Below are 23,636 nucleotides of genomic sequence, written 5' to 3'. Positions count from 1 at the left end.
TTCCCACTGAGTTCAACCAGTGGTTCATGAGAGCCATTAGCTCTGAAAAGTAGTTCACTAAATCTAAAAGTCATCAAAACCAACACATGACAAAAGTGTTGTAGGAAGTGATGCCACATGGCATTGAAATCATTCACATTGATTGCCTCTCCTTTCAGACCAAGAGTGACATACAGAAATGAGTAAAGAATTTCTTAGTACTACCCATTCTTTTAGAGATGTTTGTCTCTAATATGGTTTTCTTGTTTACCATTCTGAGTAAGAACATGTTGTGGCAGACGGATGGGCAAAATGAACTTAAAGGTCTTTGCCATGCATAATGTCTAGGATGTTTCAGTCATTTCAGTCAGAAAAAGAGGAGATGAAGTGTTTGAATGGAGCTAAAAAGACATGACATCATGGTTCTGTTTCCTTTCTTTAGACTTAGTAATAAACTAAATTACACTCAGCCATTTATTATTAACAAAAATCTTTAACTTGCTTTCTCCAAAATATGTTTCCCCTCCCTCTTAAATCAATTCACTAGAGAAAAGCAAGAGGCTTTCTCTTGTATACGCAAAGCAGAACAATTTGGCCTTTGAGTAACTAATAGAATTTCAGGTATCACAAATTAATCAGCAATGTCTCAGCCATAGGTACATTCTAACACCAACTAAAATACTTAACTGCTACCATTAGCAGCACTTCTTGTTCTGGTTGTTTAGCTTAACATCCCATTCTGCTGGGTTGGCTAAAATGCCCTGATGAGACCCTCTCGGCATGGTTGTTTATGTCTTTTAGAGTACTGCTCTCTCTATCTTATTTTATTTTTAAGATGAGAAGTCAGGATTTCCCTCAGCGGACTTTATGGCACAGTGAAACTCAGAGTGACGCAGTGTCACGTGAAGTTGTATTCACCAAAGTGGCCTGAACTGATTCAAGGACTCTGCATCATTTGTGAGTGTTACAGACAGGGGCTCACTGCCCCCACCCTCCCAGCATGTCTCTCCTTTCTCCACTGTCTTGGAGCATAGCAGGCATTCCTCCCAGCACAGCCTGTTCCCTCCTGTCAACTCCTAACCACAGTCCTGTTCCAAGTCTTTGATGCAGAAAAGGAGGATCAGAACCCCATGAGTGATGGAAGGAGGAGCATCTTCTGCTTCTCCTACACTCTAATGTTGCTTGAAAGCACTGCCTCCTTACAAGAAGGGATTTGAGACAAAGACACAGCAGGAGATGGTGGCAACCGACTAGGAGCTGGAGTTTCATGTGTAAATGCTTGCTAAAACAATATAGGGATATTGGAGAATAATTCACCTCTTCTTCATAGACTACCCCTTCACTGCTGACTGCTCAGTGACCCTTGAGCACAGGTCGTGTTTGTTGACTTGCCCCTTTTAAAATGCTGGCAATGAAGAAAGAACTTCCCAGCTCATGTTAAGGTTGCTGTTTTGATTTTTCTTCTCTGCTTGTCTCCTGAAACAGATCACATGATTCCGTTATGCATGTGGTGCAAAGAATAAATAAGAAGTTGCTATATATAACACAGTGTTTGCTTCTGTAGCTGTAGGGCTGTACAACCGACCTCAGAGAAGTCGTACCTAAACATCACATCTTACTGGGCATTTTGTCTTCCTTACATTGATAGAGCTTCCTAATCAAAATCTTTGCCCCATATAAGGCCAGACTGTCCTTTTCCTCCTTAAGTCTTTCTTTGTCCTTGCTGCTTTGCACCACTCACACCAATACCATTCACACCCTTCCATGTGTTGCTGCACAGAATGACCCCATCTGCTGAAGGTTTTTTAACCACAATAAAACCCTGCTTTTGGTGTTCACAACCACAGGCTGAAGATAAAAAGCAGACACTAGACACCAAACTCTGCAAAGTATCATCCTAATCTACCTCTGCGACCAAGTAGGAGGATATGCCAAAAATGGCAAGATAGCAAGTAGGTCTCCTGTTTAAAGGAGCAGGTGTCCATTTGCCCCTGCTGCTGAATAACTCTTCTGAACCAAGCAGGTTTCAGGTCCTATGTCACCATCTTGTAAGAGTCCAGACATTACAACTCACCCTACCTGCACCTCCCCCCGACAGGAATGCCTTCCCAAATTAGCGATCCATGTCTCCAGGAGACATCATGCTCCAAATATCATTGCTCTAGGGAGAAAGGTAGGTACCTGTCATCAGGGCTTTGAAGGCAGCAATGGGCTGTGCCCAGTGGTACAGGACACTGCCCTGCCTTAGTGTCACCCCTGGCATCCTGTTCCCCTTCCATAGTGGGGTGACCCTGATCTTGCTGCTCCCTGATGCCTCTGAGCAAGGGAGACCATCAAGAAACTATTTTCATGTGATAAATGAAAATTTGTGTGAAAAAAAGGTATTATATAGCCTACCAAAGTTTTACACTCAGATTTACCTGTGCTTATGGCATCAACTTAACGTTATTCTCACTGCTGGTATAATTCCCTGCTCCATCTGGTCACCATAAAATGGAAGGTCTGGGATGCCTAGTCTGAACTAGACAACATTTCCTCTCCTATTCAGCTTCTATTCCATGCTCCTTATTCAGTAAAATAAATACCAGGTGCAAGCACATATAGTGAAGACTCCAGGTTGGTGAGGTACAGGCTAGTAGATTAAAAGAGAAGCTGAACATACTGGAAGAGTGATTTAATGCTGACAATACTGTCACCACCCTGTTCTCATACTGGAGATAGTAGATGATGCATATCCTGCCAAAGAGATTTCACAGAGGTTGTAATTTTCCCTCGTGCAGAGCTATGACAGCAATCTCTCCGCTTAATTGGCAAATGCTGAAATATGTCACATTTCGTAGGAGGTAAATTATTCTGGCCTTATCAAATAATTTTCAAACATGCTGTTTCCTTTGTGGTCACAAAAACATTACAGCCTCAAATCCACAAGGGAGCTCTTGGGGGGGTGCAGGGGAGGGATTCTGTGGTAATAGCAGAGCTCTCTAGCAAAACAGCAAATGCAGGGAAACAAATCTTTGCTCCAGATTTTCCTGTGACATTGCTCCCTGTGAAACTGTTCATTTCCAAAATGAGTGGAAGCAGCTATTTCCCCCAAATCACATTATGGCAAAGAGCAAGTAAACATAACCTATCTGATTTCACATACAGTTTTATTCATCTCCCCTTTCCTGAATACTGGAAGTGGCCATCTGCCCAAAACAAAAGCTCCCCCAGCTGCAACTAGAGCTGTAAGTCTGATACGCAATGTTGAGAAAAGTTTAGATTCCCACTGCTTGATCCTTTTTCTCCTAAATACATCCTGAATATATATGCTTGATGCCAAACTGTGGCATCTTTTATATCTAAAGCTAGAAACCTCAGCTATGACTCTGATGGATAATTCTACATGAGGACTGTGGAGTAAGGCCATGGAATTAGGAGGTAGAAATGCCATAAGCCTTCATATACTTATATGTGTATTTATGTCTTTATTTAGGCCTGATAGGAAGTGTGGGTCCTGCAGGTTGAGAATAGAGATAATGTGAGATCAGAGGCAGACCTGGAAGGAAGAATGATCTTGCACTGGAGGCACCAACCCTGTTTGCCAGCTCTATAAGCCTGGAAATGAAGTAAAGAGCTAGGCAGTAAAGCCAGAAATGGGACGATGAAAAAGCGGATGGGAACCCAACATAAAGACAGCCTTCAGTGGGAACAGGAAGTGCTTCACAGGTCCCCATAAGCCTGCCTGCATTGGCTAGCCTAGCCTGTGCAGAGATGTACAGAGATGATGGCTATTTCTCTTCCTTCCCACTGTTCACCTCCCTTTTAGTTGTTGCAGTCCCATGAAGGACCCATTTGACTACCTCGATTGGTTGTGCAGAAACCCTCCTGAATGCCTACTAAACACGACACCACTGACTAACTCTTTCCTCCCTCTTTCCTAGGTGGCCTTCTCTGATGTGCCAGGTGACCAGAGAGAACAAAAATCTCTCAGCCTCCATGAGTTTGACACTTTTTACCTATGAAGTGACTAATGAATACAGGGTTGCATTTTTCAGTGCTGATGAACAACTTGGCAGCTTGAGTCCCACTGGCTTTCAATGTGATCTATGTTCCTCTACTCCTCTATGATTTAAAGATAAGCAGAAATGTCCCTGGCATCAAATGACAGGCACAGATCTCAGCAGTGCAAGTGGCATGCTTCCATTGCTGCATCTAGCAGGATGCTGATTTCTCTTTCAAGTTAATTGTAACAGAGCATGCCAGTATATTTGTGCTTCCTGCAGGACAGATTACTCCCTTCTACACATACTCTTTTATCTGGGAAGACATTTTCTACTACAAAGGACTTTGATACTAAGCTTAGATTACAGAGATGGGCTGCCTGAAGTATGTTGCTTTAATTAAAACTATAACTTCTGCTTTCAATTAATCCCTAAGGGATTTTGAAGATTGGATCATTCATTTATCCTGGGCCACAGTAAAGGAGAAATGTCCAATTCAAGGAGTCCTGGACCCAAGAGGCAGAGAGAGCAACAAGAATAGCAAAGCATGGAAAGGGGAGCTGCAGAGTGGTCAGAGTGTCCTAGTCATGATCCCCTTCCAATGCCATGTATTTTGTTCTCTGTAGATGAAAAGGAAGCAAAATTCAGGTTCAGGCAAAACCAACTCCATGCGAAACCTAGCAGAAGCACAGTTAGACTTCAAATATACCTACTGCTGCTTTGTACACTGACCGATGAAAGAAATCGAACTGAAACCTATGCCATTAGTAAATGTATTAGAGGTTGAATATATATATATATAAAAAATATATAAATGCAGGAGAGTACAAGTTCTTCCAAGAACAAGCAAGTGATATCACTGTAGTATTTCTACCACAGGTTGTTCCTGCTACCAGGGGAGTAATGTCCCCTCTCAGTGCATTGGCAAATCTACTTGATGCACTAAGGAACCTTCAGAAATGAACACTCTAGAAATTCACTGTGTTTACACGTCCCCTTTCCTGAATACTGAAAGTAATTGCCTGCCCGAGCATGGTGTGTTCCGGGTGTCCAGCAGTCATGGATGCTTGGGATCCTAGAGGAAGGCATTATCTGCAGAGAGCTGCATCATCAGGAGATGCAGGAATGCTCTTATAACCTTCCCAAGATGAAGGCCTTTCTGATCCTGAGACCCCAGTCCCCTCAATGAAGGAGAGCCCTGTTACGCCCCATTTAGACATACTGTGCACGGCTGACTTGGGTCTAATGTTTACATAGAAATACAGGAAATCTGAACTGAGACATCCATCCCATGCCACAATGAACAGTTGCTCCCTGAGCTCACCTTGAATTTTGTTTAACTGACACTTCATTCTTCTCTATTTTCAATACTTCTGCTCAGTAACTTTAAGAAATGTATGGAAAGCATAACACTCCACTTGCAGTTCATGAGAAAAAACCCAGTAAATAATATTACCAATTCCCCAGGCTGAATCCAACACCCTGAAATACTCTGAGATTTCTTGATGTTAATAAAGAAATTAAGAGGAACTAGTGCTGCTCATTTCTTTTCCAGTATACAGCTGTTGAAAACCTCTATGATGATCTGTTTTCCCATCAGAAGACATATGAAGTGTGTATTATGGTTTTGTTGTTTTTATACAACACAGAAGTAAATAGAAATGGGGGAGGGAGTCATAAGGCATCCCCTCCATGCCACGATTAGAATATCTATCTGAAGGTTTTAAACAAGGTTGATGGGGGAAAAATTGCTGAAATGTTGACAGAACAAAGATATAAGAAGAATTCTTATTCTTAAGAATTCTTATTCTTATTCTTAAGAATAAGAGCCAATGTCCATGGGATTTGAATATTCATTTTCACTGTGGGAATACTGAAAGTCCTGGGAAACAAGAAATTTGTATTCTCAACTATACAATGATGGTCACAGGATAAGCTGGTCTTCACCACATTTAACAAAGTAAAGTTTTCAAATATGTAAGACAAGCAGAAAGCACATCAGAAAAGGCCCAGGTGATCGTCAGAGTGAGTCCAGCTTAAGCTTAAGCTGAACCAACCTGTCACAGCTGCGATTCTGGGTGGATGTGCTGAAGCTGAAGGGTTAGCATAGACAATTTGGACAGTCTTGGGACCAATACTGTGACAAGGTCCCCTGAGGTCTCTGAAGCTGTTGTTTTACAATAGCTTTTGTGTAAGTGAGGGCACCTAATTAATTAGGATTAATTAGTCATAGCTTGTAGAAACCTGCTCAGAACAATGCCAGCAGTGAGACAAGGTCAAGGAATGAGGACACATTCAGAACAATTACTGAATGTGGTGTCTTGAATGAAATACAGAAAGCTCAGGCTGGGACAGTTACTATTTAAACTAGTACAAAGGCCCGCGTGCCTCTGGACACCAAATTCCATTTCCTGGGTTATCACACCTGGGAGGATTTGGATTTTTGCCATTATCAGACCTTCAGTCCCCATTGTGAAGGGGGGACATGACTCTTTCTAGAGATTCCCCGTCAGATGAATGAGCAACAAAAACTGCAAATCCCAGCCACACAAGGCTCCCTAAACAAAACTAGGAAGAAAAGTTTTGCCTTTCCTGATCCCATCACATTTCTACACCTCTTGTTAGAGACAGTAGCTGTAAGAAGAGATCCCACTTGGGAATATACCTCGTGGTTCTGGGGCAGACACATCCATTGGCCACCTTTGGGACTGGAAATTCTGGGTAACAGCTGATTTGAATTGCATCCTTTCTCCTGGACTTGATGAAGCACTCACTTCAAGGAAAGCAGGATGAGGAATAGGGTAAAGCAGGGACTGCCAATTCCATCCTTCTTGGACGATGCTGTGACATCTCTTCTTTAACTTCTGGTCTTGCCCATCCTCTTGGAGGAAGCTGTGTCCCTCTGTGAACACGTGTGGACTTGCATTCACACAAGCAGTGCTGACTCTTTCACACGTCTTGGAAATAATACAAGAAATGGCAAGATGTGGAAATGTCCTCCATAACTCATTGCCCATTGCATCCCATAATGAGTGTATTTTCATAGTATGGGGGAAGGGAGAAGAAAGATTTTCCCAATATGAAAAAGTTAGTGGTTTTTTTTCAGTCCAATGACATAAAATACTACACTAGTTTTATTACCAAAAGTACATCATGTGTCTTGATAAGTGCATTTGTCCTGCCTACCTCTGTGGATAGACCTGAAGGCAAAGCATCCAGCAAATGCTATTGTTTATATCAGGAAATAGTGTTAGGAAACAATGTGATACTATTAGAAAATTAACTAACCTTTTATTTCTTAGAGAAAGATTTCAACCATTTCAGGCACAAATAAAACAAGGACTAGAAACAGGGTACCACAGAGACTGGTACGAGGCAGGGTCACTATTGAGGCCAGAGCTATGGAAGGAGGATGGTACCTATACATCTGTATGCCACAGAAGCCTGAATTTCTACTGGCTGCCTCAGGGAAACAGTTTCTACTGGGCTCAATATTTTGTCCAGAGCCATGGGAATAAAGTACAATCTCTCCATCTGCTTTAATGGAACAGGTTTATTTGTTGCTGTTCTTATTGACTCTTGACCTTTTTGGCTGGCACAGAGTTTAACTTTAAAGAAGTCCCCCAGGGCACTGCCACTAGTCAAAACATCTGTCTTATACTACACTACCTTTCAGGGTTCCATGATTTGACTCCTTTATATGTTTTAGCTTTTACTTGAATAAGTGAAACTTATTGCACTCAGTGGCACTCAGTGGCAAAGTCTGTAGGCTCACTGTCAGGACAGCCACAGCAACCATTTGCTCTGGAGGAAGACCTCAGTGCATAACCACTGAGAAGGTGTATGGTGCTCAGGAAGAATAGCTGAAAACCAAGAGTCTTTTCCCCTCCTGCCTCAGATATTTTATCAGTTTTTACAACGGTTGTGTTCCTTTCCCAGGTTCTGCCTTGTAGTGGGCCCCCCTTTTCATATGACAGACAATTCAGTGTTTATTTTAGGCTGAAGAGCATAATCATTACTTGTGGAAGTGCCATGCCCAGTTTTAGATGAAAACTGCACAGCTGCAGGTAGATCCTAGTCCCTTCCTTTTCAGCTTGTTCTTGTAGTTCCCCCCAATATAAATATATAAAAACTTGATTTCTTTCCTACTGCTGGGAAGTCAGTCAATTCAATGAGAAGTTGTCTGGCAGGCATATTTGGGTGCCTAGCTCACAAGATTCAAATCTTCAAAGTGTTTTTCTGTAGCCTATTTGGAGAAGATATGTAGATTGTAATCAGAAGTTATCAACTCCCTTTGCTGTGCATTCAAACAAAGCAGTAATTCAGTGACCCTCACCAAAACAGCTGCTAAGAGATAGCAAGCTGTGTATTCAAGATCAGAATACAGCCCTGAGTCTCTGGTACACGATGTTAATCTCTCAGAAGAAGGAAAAAACCCTGAGTATTCTGCAGAGCGATAAAAGGCTAACCTTAAGTCTTTGCTGTTGAAAACATTCATTTATTTACTGCCGCACAGACTAAACTTCAAATGTGTGTGCCTGTATTCATTTATTTTTTTTAAAAGGGGGCTGCCACAGCCTGAGATGAAAGAAAAGTCTCTTATATAAACAGTACCCAAAGAACTATTCTAGAGAAACACCCTGTTCTCCTACCCACAGAAGAATTCCAAGGAGATCATTTAGCACTTTGAATGTGAGGAGTTTTGACACATCACCAGGTTTCTGAAGCAGTATCTAAAGCTTTTTGGCCTTTCTGACAATGGAAGCAGCCATTGGAATAGCCATAATGAGGAGACCATGTTCCATTTCCAGACCTGCAATGAGGTCTCTTCTTTTCTTATGCCTCTTTCAGCAGGGCAAAATAACTAGGGAAGTGCAAAATCATGTGGACTGGTTTTGTTCTTGGACTGGGAGCATGCTCCTTCTGTGCCCTCTCCTGGAATATATTTCATCCTGGACACTCTGCAGATGCAAAAAATGAAGTATTTAGCTGAGATATGTGAAGATTATTAAGAAAAGCCTCTCCATATTCCTGACAACGATTCTAATTCCATATCCCTACTAACAAAATGCATCCTTTCTGTCTAAACTAAAAAAAAACCAACCCACTAAAAAATCCAGTGTCTAAGACTAAAAAATTGTTTAAACTTAGTCAGAATTGCCTAAATGTCAGGGAGACTGAACCCCCTGATGAACTGCTGTGGAAGATTTATTACCCTACTCTTCAGATGACTGCACCAGACAGGCCTGTGAATGACTTTGTGAATTCTACAGACACACCAAGCTTAGTGGCAGGTGTGCACTGAAACAATCCTCACTGTCTCATAAGCTGGTGAAATAATGAGCCAATAGAGGAGCAACAAAAAGTAACAGCAGGATGAAAAGAGGATGCCGTGAGGGAATAATGTTTTATACCCTTCCAGCATGATTATATTGACGTATCTCTGGGCTCTGGCTGGCTCAGCATAAAGTGTGAAGCACAAATGTCTCGCACAGAACAATTCAAGTACAATATTTGCCATTGTGCAGGATGTTCCTGATAATAAAAGAGATCTCTCATCTCCTCAAACATTTCAAGTTGGTTTCTCTTCTGTCCCAAAACTTCCTTGTAATTAAACACTTGCATAATGAATTAAATTCTCAAGAGAATGTTATTTGCCAGCTACCTTTCCAATTATTTAAAATTAGCTTAAGGGCTAAAGCAATCAGGTCATTCATTAATTTAATCCCTTTTTGTAGCTATAGTTTGTGAATTGGAAATGTGACCACAAGATCAGAAGGACAAAGAGGAATGAAGAGGGAATTATACAAGACACTTATAAAGTTCCCTAACACAAGACCATATCCAGAGTGCGTTGAAATCAGCCTCTGCTGATACACAAAACACTCTAAATGGACACTTTCTTCTGTGCACAAACACCTCTCTTCTCAGGAGACATCTACCCAAAAGGGAAAACTTGGCATAAGCAAAGTCTACCCACATGCAAACCACTGGCTGGCAACCAGCTCCCATCTGGAAAGTGAAGAATTAGAGGTGCTGGTAACTAACAAACCCCACCTCAGAATGGCTATCATTGTCCGAGGTACACTCTGGGCAATGAGGATCATGAGATATCCTCTGTCACTCCATCCAGGACAAGGCTTACCCTCACCTCTGAAAGGAGCACAAGTTGCAAACTTCTTGAATATACTGAACCACTTTTTGCAGAACCAAAGGATGTCAGTTAAAAGTCATCAAAGGCCAGAGCATGGATGCAAGTCAAAGCACAAGATATGTATGACTGAAGAGCCATATGCAAGTACAAGACAGCTGTCTTGTGACAGCTAAAATTATGAGGTCATCTGATGATCTTGAAGTGCCTATCCTTGCAAGCACAATGTTTTAACAAGAGCGCACACATATGCACTCATGCAGAGACAGTTGCAAGCAGAGCCATATGAGCAGTTTGCAAACAGTGTTCAAATTCATATTTTCTTATATAAAACCTTGTTTTCAATGGTTTCAATCTCTTACCAAACTTCAGGCCTGAAAACTAGTAGGCCAGTTCTCCAGAGCTACTCCTTTGTGACAAATGTAGCTGGAAAAACTCACCTCTTAATTGGATCAGTGAAGACAAGTCCCAGAAAATACAGCTGATCCCAGTAAGTAGCTAAGCCCCATGACATAAGGGTCTGGGAGCCACAGGCACCTAGGGGTGAAGCCACAGAAGCATGGACCGCCCCAGCATTGGTCAGGGAATCTGACCCTCTGTATGAGTCCTTGGCTTAGTCCTCTCCTCAGTTATACAGAGCTGACAAAGCCAGATATTCCACAGAGAAGTGAGTAAAGGGGGAGTGATTACCACCAGCTGAACAGTTGGTACATCAAGAAATAATAAATATTAACTAAACTGAAACTATATTCATCAGCTATTAAGACCGAAACAGGCTCAGAGGAATCCAGTAAGTCATGGTATCTGCCATGTCCCGAAGTGGGAAATAGGCTGGTGACCTCCCAGGTCCAGGACTCTCATGTGAGGACAGCAGCCATACCATCAGCCCTTGGCCATCTCAGCAAGACACTGGCACGACTTCTGCCACAGAAGACCTTAGCTTTGCATGACTGTCAGCAGAGACAGGGCTGGGCAGCTGTAAGACCCCAGGCTCTTACCATGAGCTCATCGAAGATGTTTTACATTAAAAATATACAAGGCTCCAAAACCCACATGATGGATTTATTAAAAGGGCCTTCCGTTCTTTTATATCCTGAGGCTGTGCATCGGAAAAATGCTACGATGTTTTTCAAGGGGTCAAAATAACACACTTTTACTGGCAAACTTTGGAAAATAAAGGAACTTGACAAAAGTTCAAAGCAAACATTCAATCAATTTAAAACATTTCACAAAGCATTAACTTAGCAAATTCCAACCCATTCAGGTTTAAGTTTCCCAAATATCAAGAAAAGGAAATTAGGAGAAGAGGAAGAAGAAAGAGAGAGAGAAAAAGAAAGAGAGAAAAAGAGAATTATAGCTACCGCCCTAGATTCAGCATAGATCCAGCTACCAGGAGTCCAGAAAATGGCAGGGCTGCGAACCGTGTGGTTGTCTCATGGTGCTGATTTTATTGCTCTGGACTATGAGTCACTGCATTTCTTTCAGTCCCTCACAGTAGCCCCAGAATATACTTAGTACCCTATATCCAATTGGTGTGACTTGAGGCAACAGACCAGCTTCAGTTCAAGAATTGCATGATTTGGCCCAAGACAGATACTAAAGGACTTTTTCATGTTATATTTAAGGTTACAGCTCATCTTCTTTTGACAATCTTTTGCACAAGCACAGCTTCATCCAAGAAATAATGCAGTGCTGAAAAATCAACAATATCTCTTGAAAATGCAAAAGCCCACTGTCTGCTTTGCTAGCATGGCTTCAGCAATGCTGACCAGCACACCTTGCAAGTATACATCTTGGCCTGTCACTGCCAAGTAAAGAAAAACACTCCAGATTTTTCATTTTGCCTGAGACTTTTCATCTCTGACACAAGAGATGAAATCACCAGTACAAACATACGCTTAGGTTTGTGGATGTCAAGTTCTTTATAATAGAATGTATTCGGTTTTCTGATGGAGTAGAGTGGAACAGAGAGGAAAAAAAGAAAAGGGTGGGCTCATAAAGCATTGAAAGGTTCTTACCAGCACCACTAGCTAGTTTGATGGAGTGTGGCACATCACACTGCTGAACCGCCTCATGGTTTTCTCTGTTGAGATGGGACTATGAGCCACATTTCCAACGAATAAATAACAGATAATACCTGGCTGTTACTTCTCTGTTCTTTTGCAGCTAGATGTCAAAACCTGATGCAGAAAAGCAGAGACAGTGAAATACATTCATACGTGCTGAGCAGAACCTCTGGTCTCTCATAAAAATTAAATTCATACTGTCTGCTCCCTCCCAGTGGAGGCACAAACATTTGTTTCTTCTTCCCAGTGACCACTGAAATATGTCAAGATACAGATTTTTCAAAGCCTCTGTCTTTGAACTGGATGGAAATTAGCCAAATATTTCAGAAGTTATCGCAAAGAAAGACAAGTTACTCCTTTGTCTGATCACGTATGTCTTGTGTTCATGTGAAAACTCAAGAAAATCCTTTAGTGAGACAATCTGAGCAGTGGTATTTGGAGCTGTGTCCAGTAAAGCAGTTTATGGGCCAGGGAAATAATTACAGAGCCTTGCATCCCTCCATCACCCTGCAAGGGAGGTAGTTACAGCAGCAGACAGGAAGTGATTGCTCACATGTGCTTGGATTGCAGTCTGCTGCCTGGCAGGTCTCACCTGCTGCCAGAGAGGAAAGCGGGATTTTTCAGGCATATGTCTATGTCAGTCTGATATAGCTTCATGGGTCTTGCATGGAAGCTGGATGGAGGTATTGTACATGCTCTTGTTTCTGCCTGCAAGAGAGCTGGTAAAAGTGAATCTCATTCACACCAGCACAGGCTTAGCTCTCTGGTAATGCATTTCTTTTTACAGGAGAAAAAGGAATGTAAAAAAAAATGGTGTTGCTCTCTTCCCTAAAAATAAATGCAGGGAGAAAAAGAGGATTCAGGCAAAAAGACTTTGCAGGATTATTACTGCCACCCCCCCAGTCTCCCCTCAGTGGAAATCCTGACACAGCCCCTGAGAAATCAACTGATAGGTTTAAGGGTAAACTTGACAAGACAAAAAAAGATCTATTTTTAAAGTTCTTGCTCTGATTTATGAAGCTTCACACTTGCTTGCAATCTAAAAAGCTAAAAACTTCAGTGAAAATAAAAACTGAGATATCTGCCTGATTCCAGAGGGTGGAGATTTATGAAAAAATAAAAATAATGAGGTTTTTCTGATCAGACACTGTGGAGGAGAGTTTTTGAAAGGCATAATTTACATTTTTTTTTTGCAAAGATTTCCCTGCAAACTGCACAAAAACTCCTCTGACTGAGCTCAACTATCAGGTGTTTGTTAGAAAAGCAAACAATCCAAAAAATTGCAAGCCTAAAAGCTCACATTCCCCATTTGTAGAAGTGCGGAAAATTAGTGAATAAACAGTGTCTACTGTTTAAAATCAGAGTACTCAGAGACGTTATCCCTCCTGAGAGGTTACCCTAAAGCAGTGGCCTCTGAACATGTCACTGGAATGGATGATGTGTGCAAAGCCCCTGTATCCCTGTGTTTTAGCTGTGATAGCTCAAGTGAGTAGGCACCTTGGACACCACTGAGCATGATGTCAGTGTGACCAGGAGGACACATAATGCCTGTGAGGCAATCAGCAAGAGCCTTGGTGGAAACAGTAAGTTCCACATGAAGCAGAAACAGCATCTGCAGGGAAACACATTGCTTTCACGGAGCACAAAACCCCTAAAACTAAATCATTCGGCTTGTAAAGAGCACCTCTAAAACCTTATAGCGTCCATCCCTGTATATTTTTTTTGTACCATGACACAGGCATACGCAACATAAATGTACTGTTAAGTGATGCAGGAATAAACTGAGAGCACCTATCCCTTTGGAATGAACTGTACTGCAGACACATCTGCAAATCAGGCCTTTAGCTGCAAATGCATTGCACACCTAGAGCAGACCATTTTTTTTTTAAATAAAGTTCATCACAAGTGCTCTATTCTGGAACAAAGAATCCATCTACCATCTCTGAAGTTCCTATGTGTTACAATTTTTTCCCAGACTGGGACTTTTTAGTAGAATTACCCAGGAGACTTTTGCAAACACACAATTTTCAGGAGCTCAAGCAACGGCAAAAAAAGATCTGAACACAAGTGCCAAGATTTTATCTTCAGTTATAGTTCTGACTTTCGATAAACGATGGGGAATGTTAGACTATCGTTTTGAATTAAAGAAAGAGAGATCTCAAATGTTATTCAGAAGTGTAAGCTGAAAGACCTATATAAATAGAAACCCCTACTAATAGGACATAATGTTTTGCTCCCTCACATATAAAACCACTGTCAGTATAAGCTTAGCTAGGTGCAGGGGCTTGGTTGATTATACTAGCTATCTCAGCTAGTTCTCAGCCATATAAGGTTTCGGTCTTAATTTTAGTTTCATTTTTCTACTGGAAAATGCCAGTTTGTTAGATGTGGTGTTTTGCAGAAGAGCCACTTTCTTGGGGCTGTGAAGGACCTGCTGAAGGGGAAGGCAGGCAGCAAAGGTAGCTGCCTGGGAACTCAGGGAGTGGACAGACAGATGTGCTGGACTGGGACGAGCTGGACCATCTTTCTACAAGAGATTTGAGAAATGAGTTCACAGCTGATTCTGCTATTGTGGTCAGAGAGCTAAGAGAAGAGACCAGAGGAAAGGAGCATGCAGAGATGGTAGTATTATCATCATTTTTTTAATAGGGAGAGATGGTAATATTTCTATTTCCAATACAAAAAGAAGAAGCAGAAGTCAAAATTCCTCAGAAACACAGTATTTTCTCCTGACTGGATTTATCCACAGCTTGCCTTGATGCATCCTAGGGGTCAATTAACAAAGATTCATTTACTGTCTCTCAACCTAATAAAAGCAAAGCACCTGCCTGACCTTTCTTGCAGACAGCTTCTAGGTTTAGGCAGCCACAATCAGTTGTTCTCCATCATCATGCTAAACCAAACACCACTCAAGTTTTCATTTTCCGGTGCCAAAATCCTTCAGCATAATACCATCAGCTTTCCCTGTGTTTGTGTGTCCTTTTCTACCTTCTGTACTCTCCTGTTGAAGTCATAGGGTCTTATGGATTCATGCTAGCCCCTGGGATCAGTTCACAGCTAATGTAGATGCACTGGTCTTTGTACACTGGCTCTCAGCACATTCAGCTTCTCTGTCATACTGCTTTTTAGTACTTAATTACGTTGTTTGTTTTGCATTTATTGGAGTGTGCTGTGCTTTCACTGCTTAGATAAAACTAGCTCGAAATCCCTAGGGCTCCTGAAGGAACACTACCACAGGAAATTAACGAAAGCACTATTTATCCCAGCACAGGGCAAACACACTGCTAATGGTGACAAACTCTCAATCCTTCCTTGGTGGCAGAATTGGTGAAAAACCCTGCCCAGTCCATATGTGTGAAGAGATGTGGCCATTGCAACTGCTGGTGCATAGCTCAGTCTGAAGGACCAAATGGCAGGATACTAAAGTGCCTGCACATCCCACCTAATGCTGTACTTTCTACTGTCAATGTCATCAGGAAGATCCCTTGACACAAACTTGAGAAATTAATAGCACTCAAACAAACAAAACTTATTATTTTCCACTGGACAAACTCTAATTGTCTCAGAGGCTTTCAAGTCCAATGACAGACATTTCATTTAAAGCAAAAAATAGTAGTACTGTATCTCTTTTTTTGATCTTGAAGACTAGGAGTCTTCAGATCTGAAGTGCCTGCCCTGATTTGACAAATAACCAGGGCTGGTAGATGTTTAATGCAGGCAGATTAGAAATACAGCTGACAGCGTAAATGTGGAGGGTGCTGTGGAGTGCAGACTGCAGTTTGCAATAGGCACCGGAGAGAAATATAAGCAAATGCTTCCTTGCAGTCACTGATGAGAGGGCCAGTGTGGCTCCTTTTCTGTCATGTTACATTATCTGCCATGCTGGGAAACTCAGTAATTACTCTGCACTCACATACTTGTTGAAACAAACCATGAGCATACAGTGATTGTAAGTTAGACAATGTCAAGACTGCCTCATGATGGAAACAAACAAAAACATTGTCATTTTTTCGATAAAGAAGTATTTCCATATTAAAACTGGAAAAGAAGAACTGACTGAACAATTTTTCACGGGGAAAGGAAATGGTTCCTGGAAAGCAAATTCATTCTGTACAACAGAAATTATTTTTCTGCTCCTGGAAGAATATTCCAAACTGAGGATCAATAGATCTGTTTGCCCAATGGGAAAGCCAAGTGTTTGAGATAGCAAGGGTGTTTTCTATTCAGAAGACATGTCCACAGAAAATTCTTAGCTAGACATTGTATTACCTGATGGAACCTGACCATTGTCAACTAAAAGCTAAAATATCTTGCAGATGTCTCCTCAGCAAAGTGTCTCACAAGTCAACCACCATTATTATCATAGAGACATATCAAGGTGTGGGACACATCATCCTCTTGAACTACCCTCCCCTATCCTCAAGAATGTCTTGCCCACATTAGGGTTCTGGTGAACTTTCCCTGTGGTGTGGAGTGATGGCTACTCCATGGATGCAAAACTGAATTGCCAGGAGATGTTGTAACATTACCTCATGAGACAGATAAAAGGCAGCAATTCCCAGTGGCCAGAAGCAGCAGAGCATGGAGAACACAGTGAGGCCAAGATGATCTCTTGGTGGCATCATCAGGAAATTGTCTTCACTTTCGGTGTCACTTGAGTAATCGCTCTGGAATGGGGAGAGAGAGAGAAAGGTAGAGGTGTTGGTTAATGATATTATTGCTTTTCCTCCGCCATGGGCCAATTCTCTGATCATTTTCCCATTTCTCCTACTGTATCACAGCACTGCTAGCAGGTGTCCTCCTTGGGAATGCCACGGAATCTCCACACACCTGCTTTGTCACAGACTTCATCACTACTGCATTAACTTAAAAGGAAACGTATGAGAAATGACAAGTTATTTTGAAAATCACTGCAGGGAGCATGAAAGAAAGGGACCCTCTAGTCAGTTGAACCAGGGTGAACCTGGGTGAGTTGTCACTTTGGAAACATGACGTCACATATCTAATGCAGAAGGAGCTGTAAGCATTGGGTGCTCTGCATCTCTCAACTCAAATGCCAGTCTTCTGAAAGGTCACTGTTCAGGTGACCAGACATTACCCACTGGAGACAAAGTGACAAATGTGGTGCAAACCTAAGCATAAGGGACCAAGGTACAACAAGCTTGAAAGAGAAAAAAGCATGAGTTGCTCCAGCAGCAATGGGATGCTGCCAGGTTCATAGTGTTAAGGCAGAAGCAGCTGCCCAAGCATGTTTCTCAGATGCCACATGGTTAAGCTGCAACAATCCTGACCTCACAAAAGTTTCTTTCAAGGTGATTACAAGGACTGGTCCATGGCAGACCTGACTGCCCTGCTGCTGAGCGAGGCCAGTTCTCCAGCACAGCTTCCTACTTGCTCACAGGGAGTCCACATGCAGGAACAGACACCAAGGATGTGTTATTCCAGGCTTTGGAGTTACATCTTTGGTGCAAGAAGGGTCCTTAAAAGCTTTTTAACTCATTCTGGGAGCACCTCCAGCCTGAGATGAGGCAACCAAAAATCCTCTCAAGAAAACTCTTTTGTAGTTGCGTGTTCTTCACTGATTGTAGGAGAAATGCCGTGCAAAATCTGACTGGCAGAAAGGCATCTGTGTCACATTTAGAAACTTAGCATTTTGACCATGGGTTTTCTGTTCCACTGACAAACTTGGCAGCCTGTTCAAGAGCTTTTGGCCTTTGGGTCAAAACAACTGCTGAAGTGACATTGCTGTATTAGTGGCCTGTAAGATAGAAACTCCTGAACTGGCTGCCAAGTGTGCAAGTCAGGAAAATGAACCTATGCACAAGAAGGTAAGTTTCTAAACATGCCACGAGCAAGCCACAACTGAGAAGGATCTAGAAAATGCTAGCAGCCCCAAGGTATTTGAAAGACTTGGCAGTGGGCAAAGAGATTGCCTCCTAAGACAACCCATTTGGGAAACATGCCTGATGTCATGACCCATCACCTGTTAAGATGTAAAGTCTGCTTTGACATATATTGCTGTCAAGCACCTGCCACAGACCAGAGGGGCCTGGGAGGCACAGATAGGGGGATAAGACAGGTCCCTCATGCACTGAGATTGTGTGCTGCATGGCATACCAGCAATGCACATATTTGTATCAGTATCACAACTCTTGATGCCTCATCAGAAGTGACAAAGCTCGATTTGGTACAACCTCAGTAAAATCCCACTTCTGAAGGGACACCTGCTGATGCTGGAGTTGGAGTGTTGGAGTTGATGACTTCCCTTTCTGCTTTAATTTTCAGAACGGGCCACACAAGTAATTTTTAATACCAATAGTACCTTCTTTCAAGAGTAAGGGAGGCAGGAAGAGAGAGACAATCCACACTATTGCTGAAGCCATCCCTTGAAACAGTATGCTCATCTGAACAGATGACATAAAAAATCAAAACTGCTTTTGATTTTTCAGTTTTTGGCTGAGTAGTGTGCTGGCAAAGTATCTGTGGAGACTACCTGACTCATATTTGAAATTGCCTTTTTCTTGCAGATAAAGATGAAATGGGACAAAGATTCCTCAGATAACTTTGATCATCAGAAAATTATCGGTTATGCTGCTTTCCAAAGGGACTAACCATTCTCAGGGTGGTGCGTCACATCTCAGGCAGCTTCCGTACCACCTGGAGGTGACTGTTAGTTTGCAAGAGGATAACTGTGGAAGTTTTCGTACTTATGCTACAATGAAAGGGATGTCAAGCATTGGAATAGTCTGCCCAGGGAAGTAGTTGAGTCACCATCACTGGAGGTATTTAGAAGATACACAGATGTGGCACTTAAGGGATGTGGTTTAGTGGGGGCTTGGCAGTGCTGGGTTAATGGTTGGACTCGATGATCTAAAAGGTCTTTTTCAATCTAAAGGATTCTATGGCTCTATAAAAACCCATAAGGGTTAATCTTCCATGAGGAAGATTAAGTCACTATAGGCTCATACTAATTGAACAGAAGAGTTACACTGTGAATGCCATTTTGATGGGCCAAGTCCCCACAGTACACATGGGATCCGATGACCTGTTAATTACCAAAAGTGACAGAATAATTCTGATCAGAAAGTCCTGACCATGTAGACCACATATGAACCAGAATGGTGGGTGTATCAGTTCTGGTTGAGATGAAGTTCATTTGTCCATAACAGCCCTCATAGTGCTCTGCTTTGCATTGGTAGCTAGACAGGCAGTGATAACACACCAGTGTTTTGGCTACTGTTGAGCACAGCATCAGCACTGTAACACTCATTCCCCAATTGAGGGCAAGATCCTGGGAGGGGGGACAACCAGGTCAGCTGACCCAAACTAACCAAAGGGATATTCCATACCATATGATGTCAGCTCAGACATATAAGCCAAGGAAAGGAGGAAGAAGGGGGGGCATTCGTTGTTTACAATGCTTGCCTGCTGAGGAATCACTACGTGTTTTGAAAGCCCTGCTTCCTGAGAAGCTGCTGATGGGAAGTAGAGAATAAACCTTGATACCTTATGCTTTGCTTTTGCATGTGCAAACTTTCACTTCTGCTTTGGTAAACTGCCTTATCTCAACCCACAAGTAATTTTCCATCTTGTTCTCTCACCCTTTTCCAGCTGGGGAGTGATAGAGCAGCTTGGTGGGCATTTGGTGTTCAGCCAAGGTCAATCCACTACAGTGGGGGAAAAAAAAAGTCATAAATCACAGAAAGCAATTCAACAGCAAAAGGTACTTCTTAACCTTTTCAGCTAAATATTCCTTTCTCTGAACAAACCTTTCTTCCTAACATTGTCTCTTACAATAGGATATCTGATCCTGAGCTTACCGAGAGATCTTCTCAGAAATGTCAGAAACCTTTCTGACAATGGGATAACTGATAATTTGGCTACCTGTCTGTCTTCACTTGTTCCTGGTTCTGCAAGAGCTGTACCCCAAAACTGGAGAAATTAGACATTAGTGTTGAGAAGTCAGAATTACATTCACGAGTTAGAGTAGTTTTGTGTTACCAAACTAATTTTGCATATTCACTAATATTCTTGTCCACAGCATTGCTCCTTTTATTTTAACAGTCCCTTTATAAATTTACGTGGAACTTTTTACAATTACAGCATTTCACTGATCTGACTAAATGCTTTTAACTCTTGTATAAGTTAGGGAACAGCATAACTATCTTATTTTCAAGATCTGGATGATGAACAAGACTGCACAGACAAACTTTTTCTTTATTTAATGTTAAGCTAGGCAAGTTTAAGCAATCTGAAATAGCAAACCATCAAGTTTTTTTCCCTCTAGATGTGTACCACCAGTGTCTTCTTCAACCAAGCAATAAGCAATTAAAAAAGAACTTATGCAAGCATTAAAAAAAACCAAACCTGGCAAAGGGCATCCCTTTCTTGATTGAGTTATTCTGTTCATGTCTAGAGCAAAGATCAATCACACTCTCCTAACAAATTCCAGTTATGCCAGACTTTTTACTGAGCTGGTAAAAACACAATCGACTCATTCTCTTTGAACAGAGTTCTTCGATCTGTCAGACAATATCACTATCTTCATGATGCTAGAAAAACCTTAGGAAGAAACAAGGCAAAATACATGCTGATGGAGCTGCAATTACCTAAGTGTCAAGAGAGTGCAGGATCATGGGGTGCAAAGGAACAACAGCAGCAAGTTAATACTCTCTTTGGGACACAGAGGGATTGACCCCTTTTCAGACATGACATCTGGCTCCAGCAGCTTCCACTGCAATGACACAACCACTTCTAACCAGATCAATGCATAGAAAGTACTTACAGAAGGCAGCACCTTTCTATGGTAAGTCAGGTTCTTGGAAATGCATCTTTGCACTTTAATGTAAAAGATGTACTCTCAGCAAGGTCCACAGTCCTTCCCCTGGCCACAGAGCTGTACTCACTGCAGCCCATGCAAGGTGCTGCTGTGAGAACAGATATCTATACCAATGGCCCTGTAGCAGAAATTACTAATTTGAGAGTAATTTGAGAAATCTCAAATTACTGAGCACATAGTGGGGGTTTCCTGCTTCCAGTGGATTGGTCGTAGCAAAGGCAGTTACTACAGTGATGACAACCCTCCTCATCCCCACTGATTACATCTCTCGTCAACATACTTGGAGTTCAGCTGAGAAAACAACACGGGATAAAACTACCTCAGCACACTCAGTTCTTACACAAGCCTTTTTGTGGCTGTGATGAAGAGGAGGTGACCTCAGGAGAGTAGGCAAGACTGGTGTTACCAGGAGATGAAGTCCCAGAGGACATCACCCCAGAGCACGAAATTCCTGCAGACAGAACACCACCCTGCCCAGATGAGTGCCAATTACAGGAAAAGACAAAGCAAGCTTCCCTTCCCTTCCCTTCCCTTCCCTTCCCTTCCTTTCCCTTCCCTTCCTTTCCCTTCCCTTCCTTTCCCTTCCCTTCCCTTCCCTTCCCTTCCCTTCCCTTCCCTTCCCTTCCCTTCCCTTCCCTTCCCTTCCCTTCCCTTCCCTTCCCTTCCCTTCCCTTCCCTTCCCTTCCCTTCCCTTCCCTTCCCTTCCCTTCCCTTCCCTTCCCTTCCCTTCCCTTCCCTTCCCTTCCCTTCCCTTCCCTTCCCTTCCCTTCCCTTCCCTTCCCTTCCCTTCCCTTCCCTTCCCTTCCCTTCCCTTCCCTTCCCTTCCCTTCCCTTCCCTTCCCTTCCCTTCCCTTCCCTTCCCTTCCCTTCCCTTTCCCTCTCCTCCCCTCCCCTCCAATCTCCTGTCACATCCCTCCTATATATGCATGATTTTCAATGGTGCATATTTCTGAAGCCCTAAAATGCATTGTGTATGGGTGATGTGGGCAGGACATAAACTGGATTTCTGCAGGAACTGTGGATGTGACAAAGGATGAAGAGGAGAACTGAACTTTGTTGGGAAAAGGGATCTGTCCATGCTGGAATGTGTGGGATTTTGTAGCAGCTGGAATTTGGGTATTAGACAATTCAACAGGAAAATTCCACCTCTGTATTCAAGGGGACTGATTCTGATGCTTCCCAAATGACCTGCATAAGAAGTCATCCTTGAACATCATCACAAATGTTGCCACCCCAGAGACTGACAGAATGAAGCTGAGACATCAATAAATTTTAATCTGTGAAATTCAACTAGCTGCTTCTGTTAATAATAATGCTTCCTCAGCAAATGAATTCAGAGAAGAGGATATTTAAGATGGGATACTGAATCATGTAGACACCCCATTCCTGAAAGGACCATGGCTTGAGAGTAGGAATCACCTTGCACAGTGCAAGGCTCTGGACACAGACCTGAATGCAGAGTGTGCACTTTTGGCTGTGTTTCATGAAGCAGCAGCCCCAACAACGACCACTTAGATCAGAGTGTTCAGTCAAGGGCAAGCTGAAAATAAACCTCCTCTACAGTGCACCAGAGGAGAAATGCATGTGATCCACAGAGAGGGAAGGAAAAGAGCGGTACTAAGGGCATGTATATAATGGGTCCAGTTCTTGGGCATTTCCCAAGCATGTAGGAGAAATCAGGAATCAGAAGGTACACGTCAGGTCACAGAAAAACATCTACACAGGAAGAAAGGAGAGAAGCCAACTTCACTTGCAAGACAAATTTAAGATGTAATTTCATCACAGTCTGTAAGGGCCTGCATGAGTAGGTAATTTCTGATCAGAGACATCTCTGTCATTTGGCAGAAGTGCCAAAGAAACCCTGTGACCGAAAGCATAGCAGATGAAGAGCAGACACATGGTGCAGATTTTTAAGAGCTGGTGTTGAACACTTTTCTGCAGTTGTAATGGATTCTCTATTACACAAAGCCCTTTCTTATATCGAGGCTAGCTACCTCTAAAAGCTATGTGCTCTACCTCAACCGAGACATTATGAGCAAAGAGAGGCTCTGCAGACAACCTGCCAGGGGCTGCCTGTGACATATCAGAGACGACTTGTTGATGGTCACATAATCTCTTCCAGCATTAAAACGCTAAGCACACTGAAGATGTCAGACAACAAGGTCTGCTGCCAGCAAGCTCTGATGGATATTCAGGAAACAATCCTTTTGGGATTAGTCCTTTTTCCTTCAAAGCAACCAATTCAGTAGCATGAACACACTGCATCCAAAACTAATTTTTCATATGGCCCAGTGGGATCTGCCTCAAATCCAGATGGTCCAGTGGGCTGTTTTTGACAAAGACCAACACATGATGCTGCTTTAAGATAATATGTGCTGTTTCCCTCCACACAATGCCCGTCTCAGTAACGTCGTTAAACATGATGCCCTATTCTGACCAGCACACTGCATCCTTTTGCTCTATCGCAAGCAGTCTGAGTTCATCTCCATGCAGCAGATGTCAAAGGCAGCATGCGGGATGGTGACTGTCCCACCAAAGGTGTAGTTTATCACTGCTCTGCCTCAACACACTTGTCACTGAGCAGCATCTCACTGATGATCTCTTACTTAGGAGGTGAT

General features: G+C 42.5%; 1 protein-coding gene across 1 annotated transcript in view; it reads right to left on the bottom strand.

Annotated features, from left to right (window-relative positions):
- SYNDIG1 (synapse differentiation inducing 1) overlaps window positions 1-23,636 on the bottom strand; it is a 73,116-nt gene that overhangs the window by 28,829 nt on the left and 20,651 nt on the right. Inside the window, exon 3 of the mRNA XM_051793054.1 lies at window positions 16,709-16,846. Coding sequence (XP_051649014.1) covers window positions 16,709-16,846 — 138 coding nt within the window. The remainder of the gene's footprint in view (window positions 1-16,708; window positions 16,847-23,636) is intronic.

This window comes from Manacus candei, unplaced genomic scaffold, assembly GCF_025592945.1.
Source record: "Manacus candei isolate 608988 ecotype Guabito, Panama unplaced genomic scaffold, ASM2559294v1 h1tg000035l, whole genome shotgun sequence".
Lineage (NCBI taxonomy): Eukaryota > Metazoa > Chordata > Aves > Passeriformes > Pipridae > Manacus > Manacus candei.
Note: the sequence above shows the minus strand (reverse complement) of the source record. Positions and strands in the feature narration are given on the sequence as shown.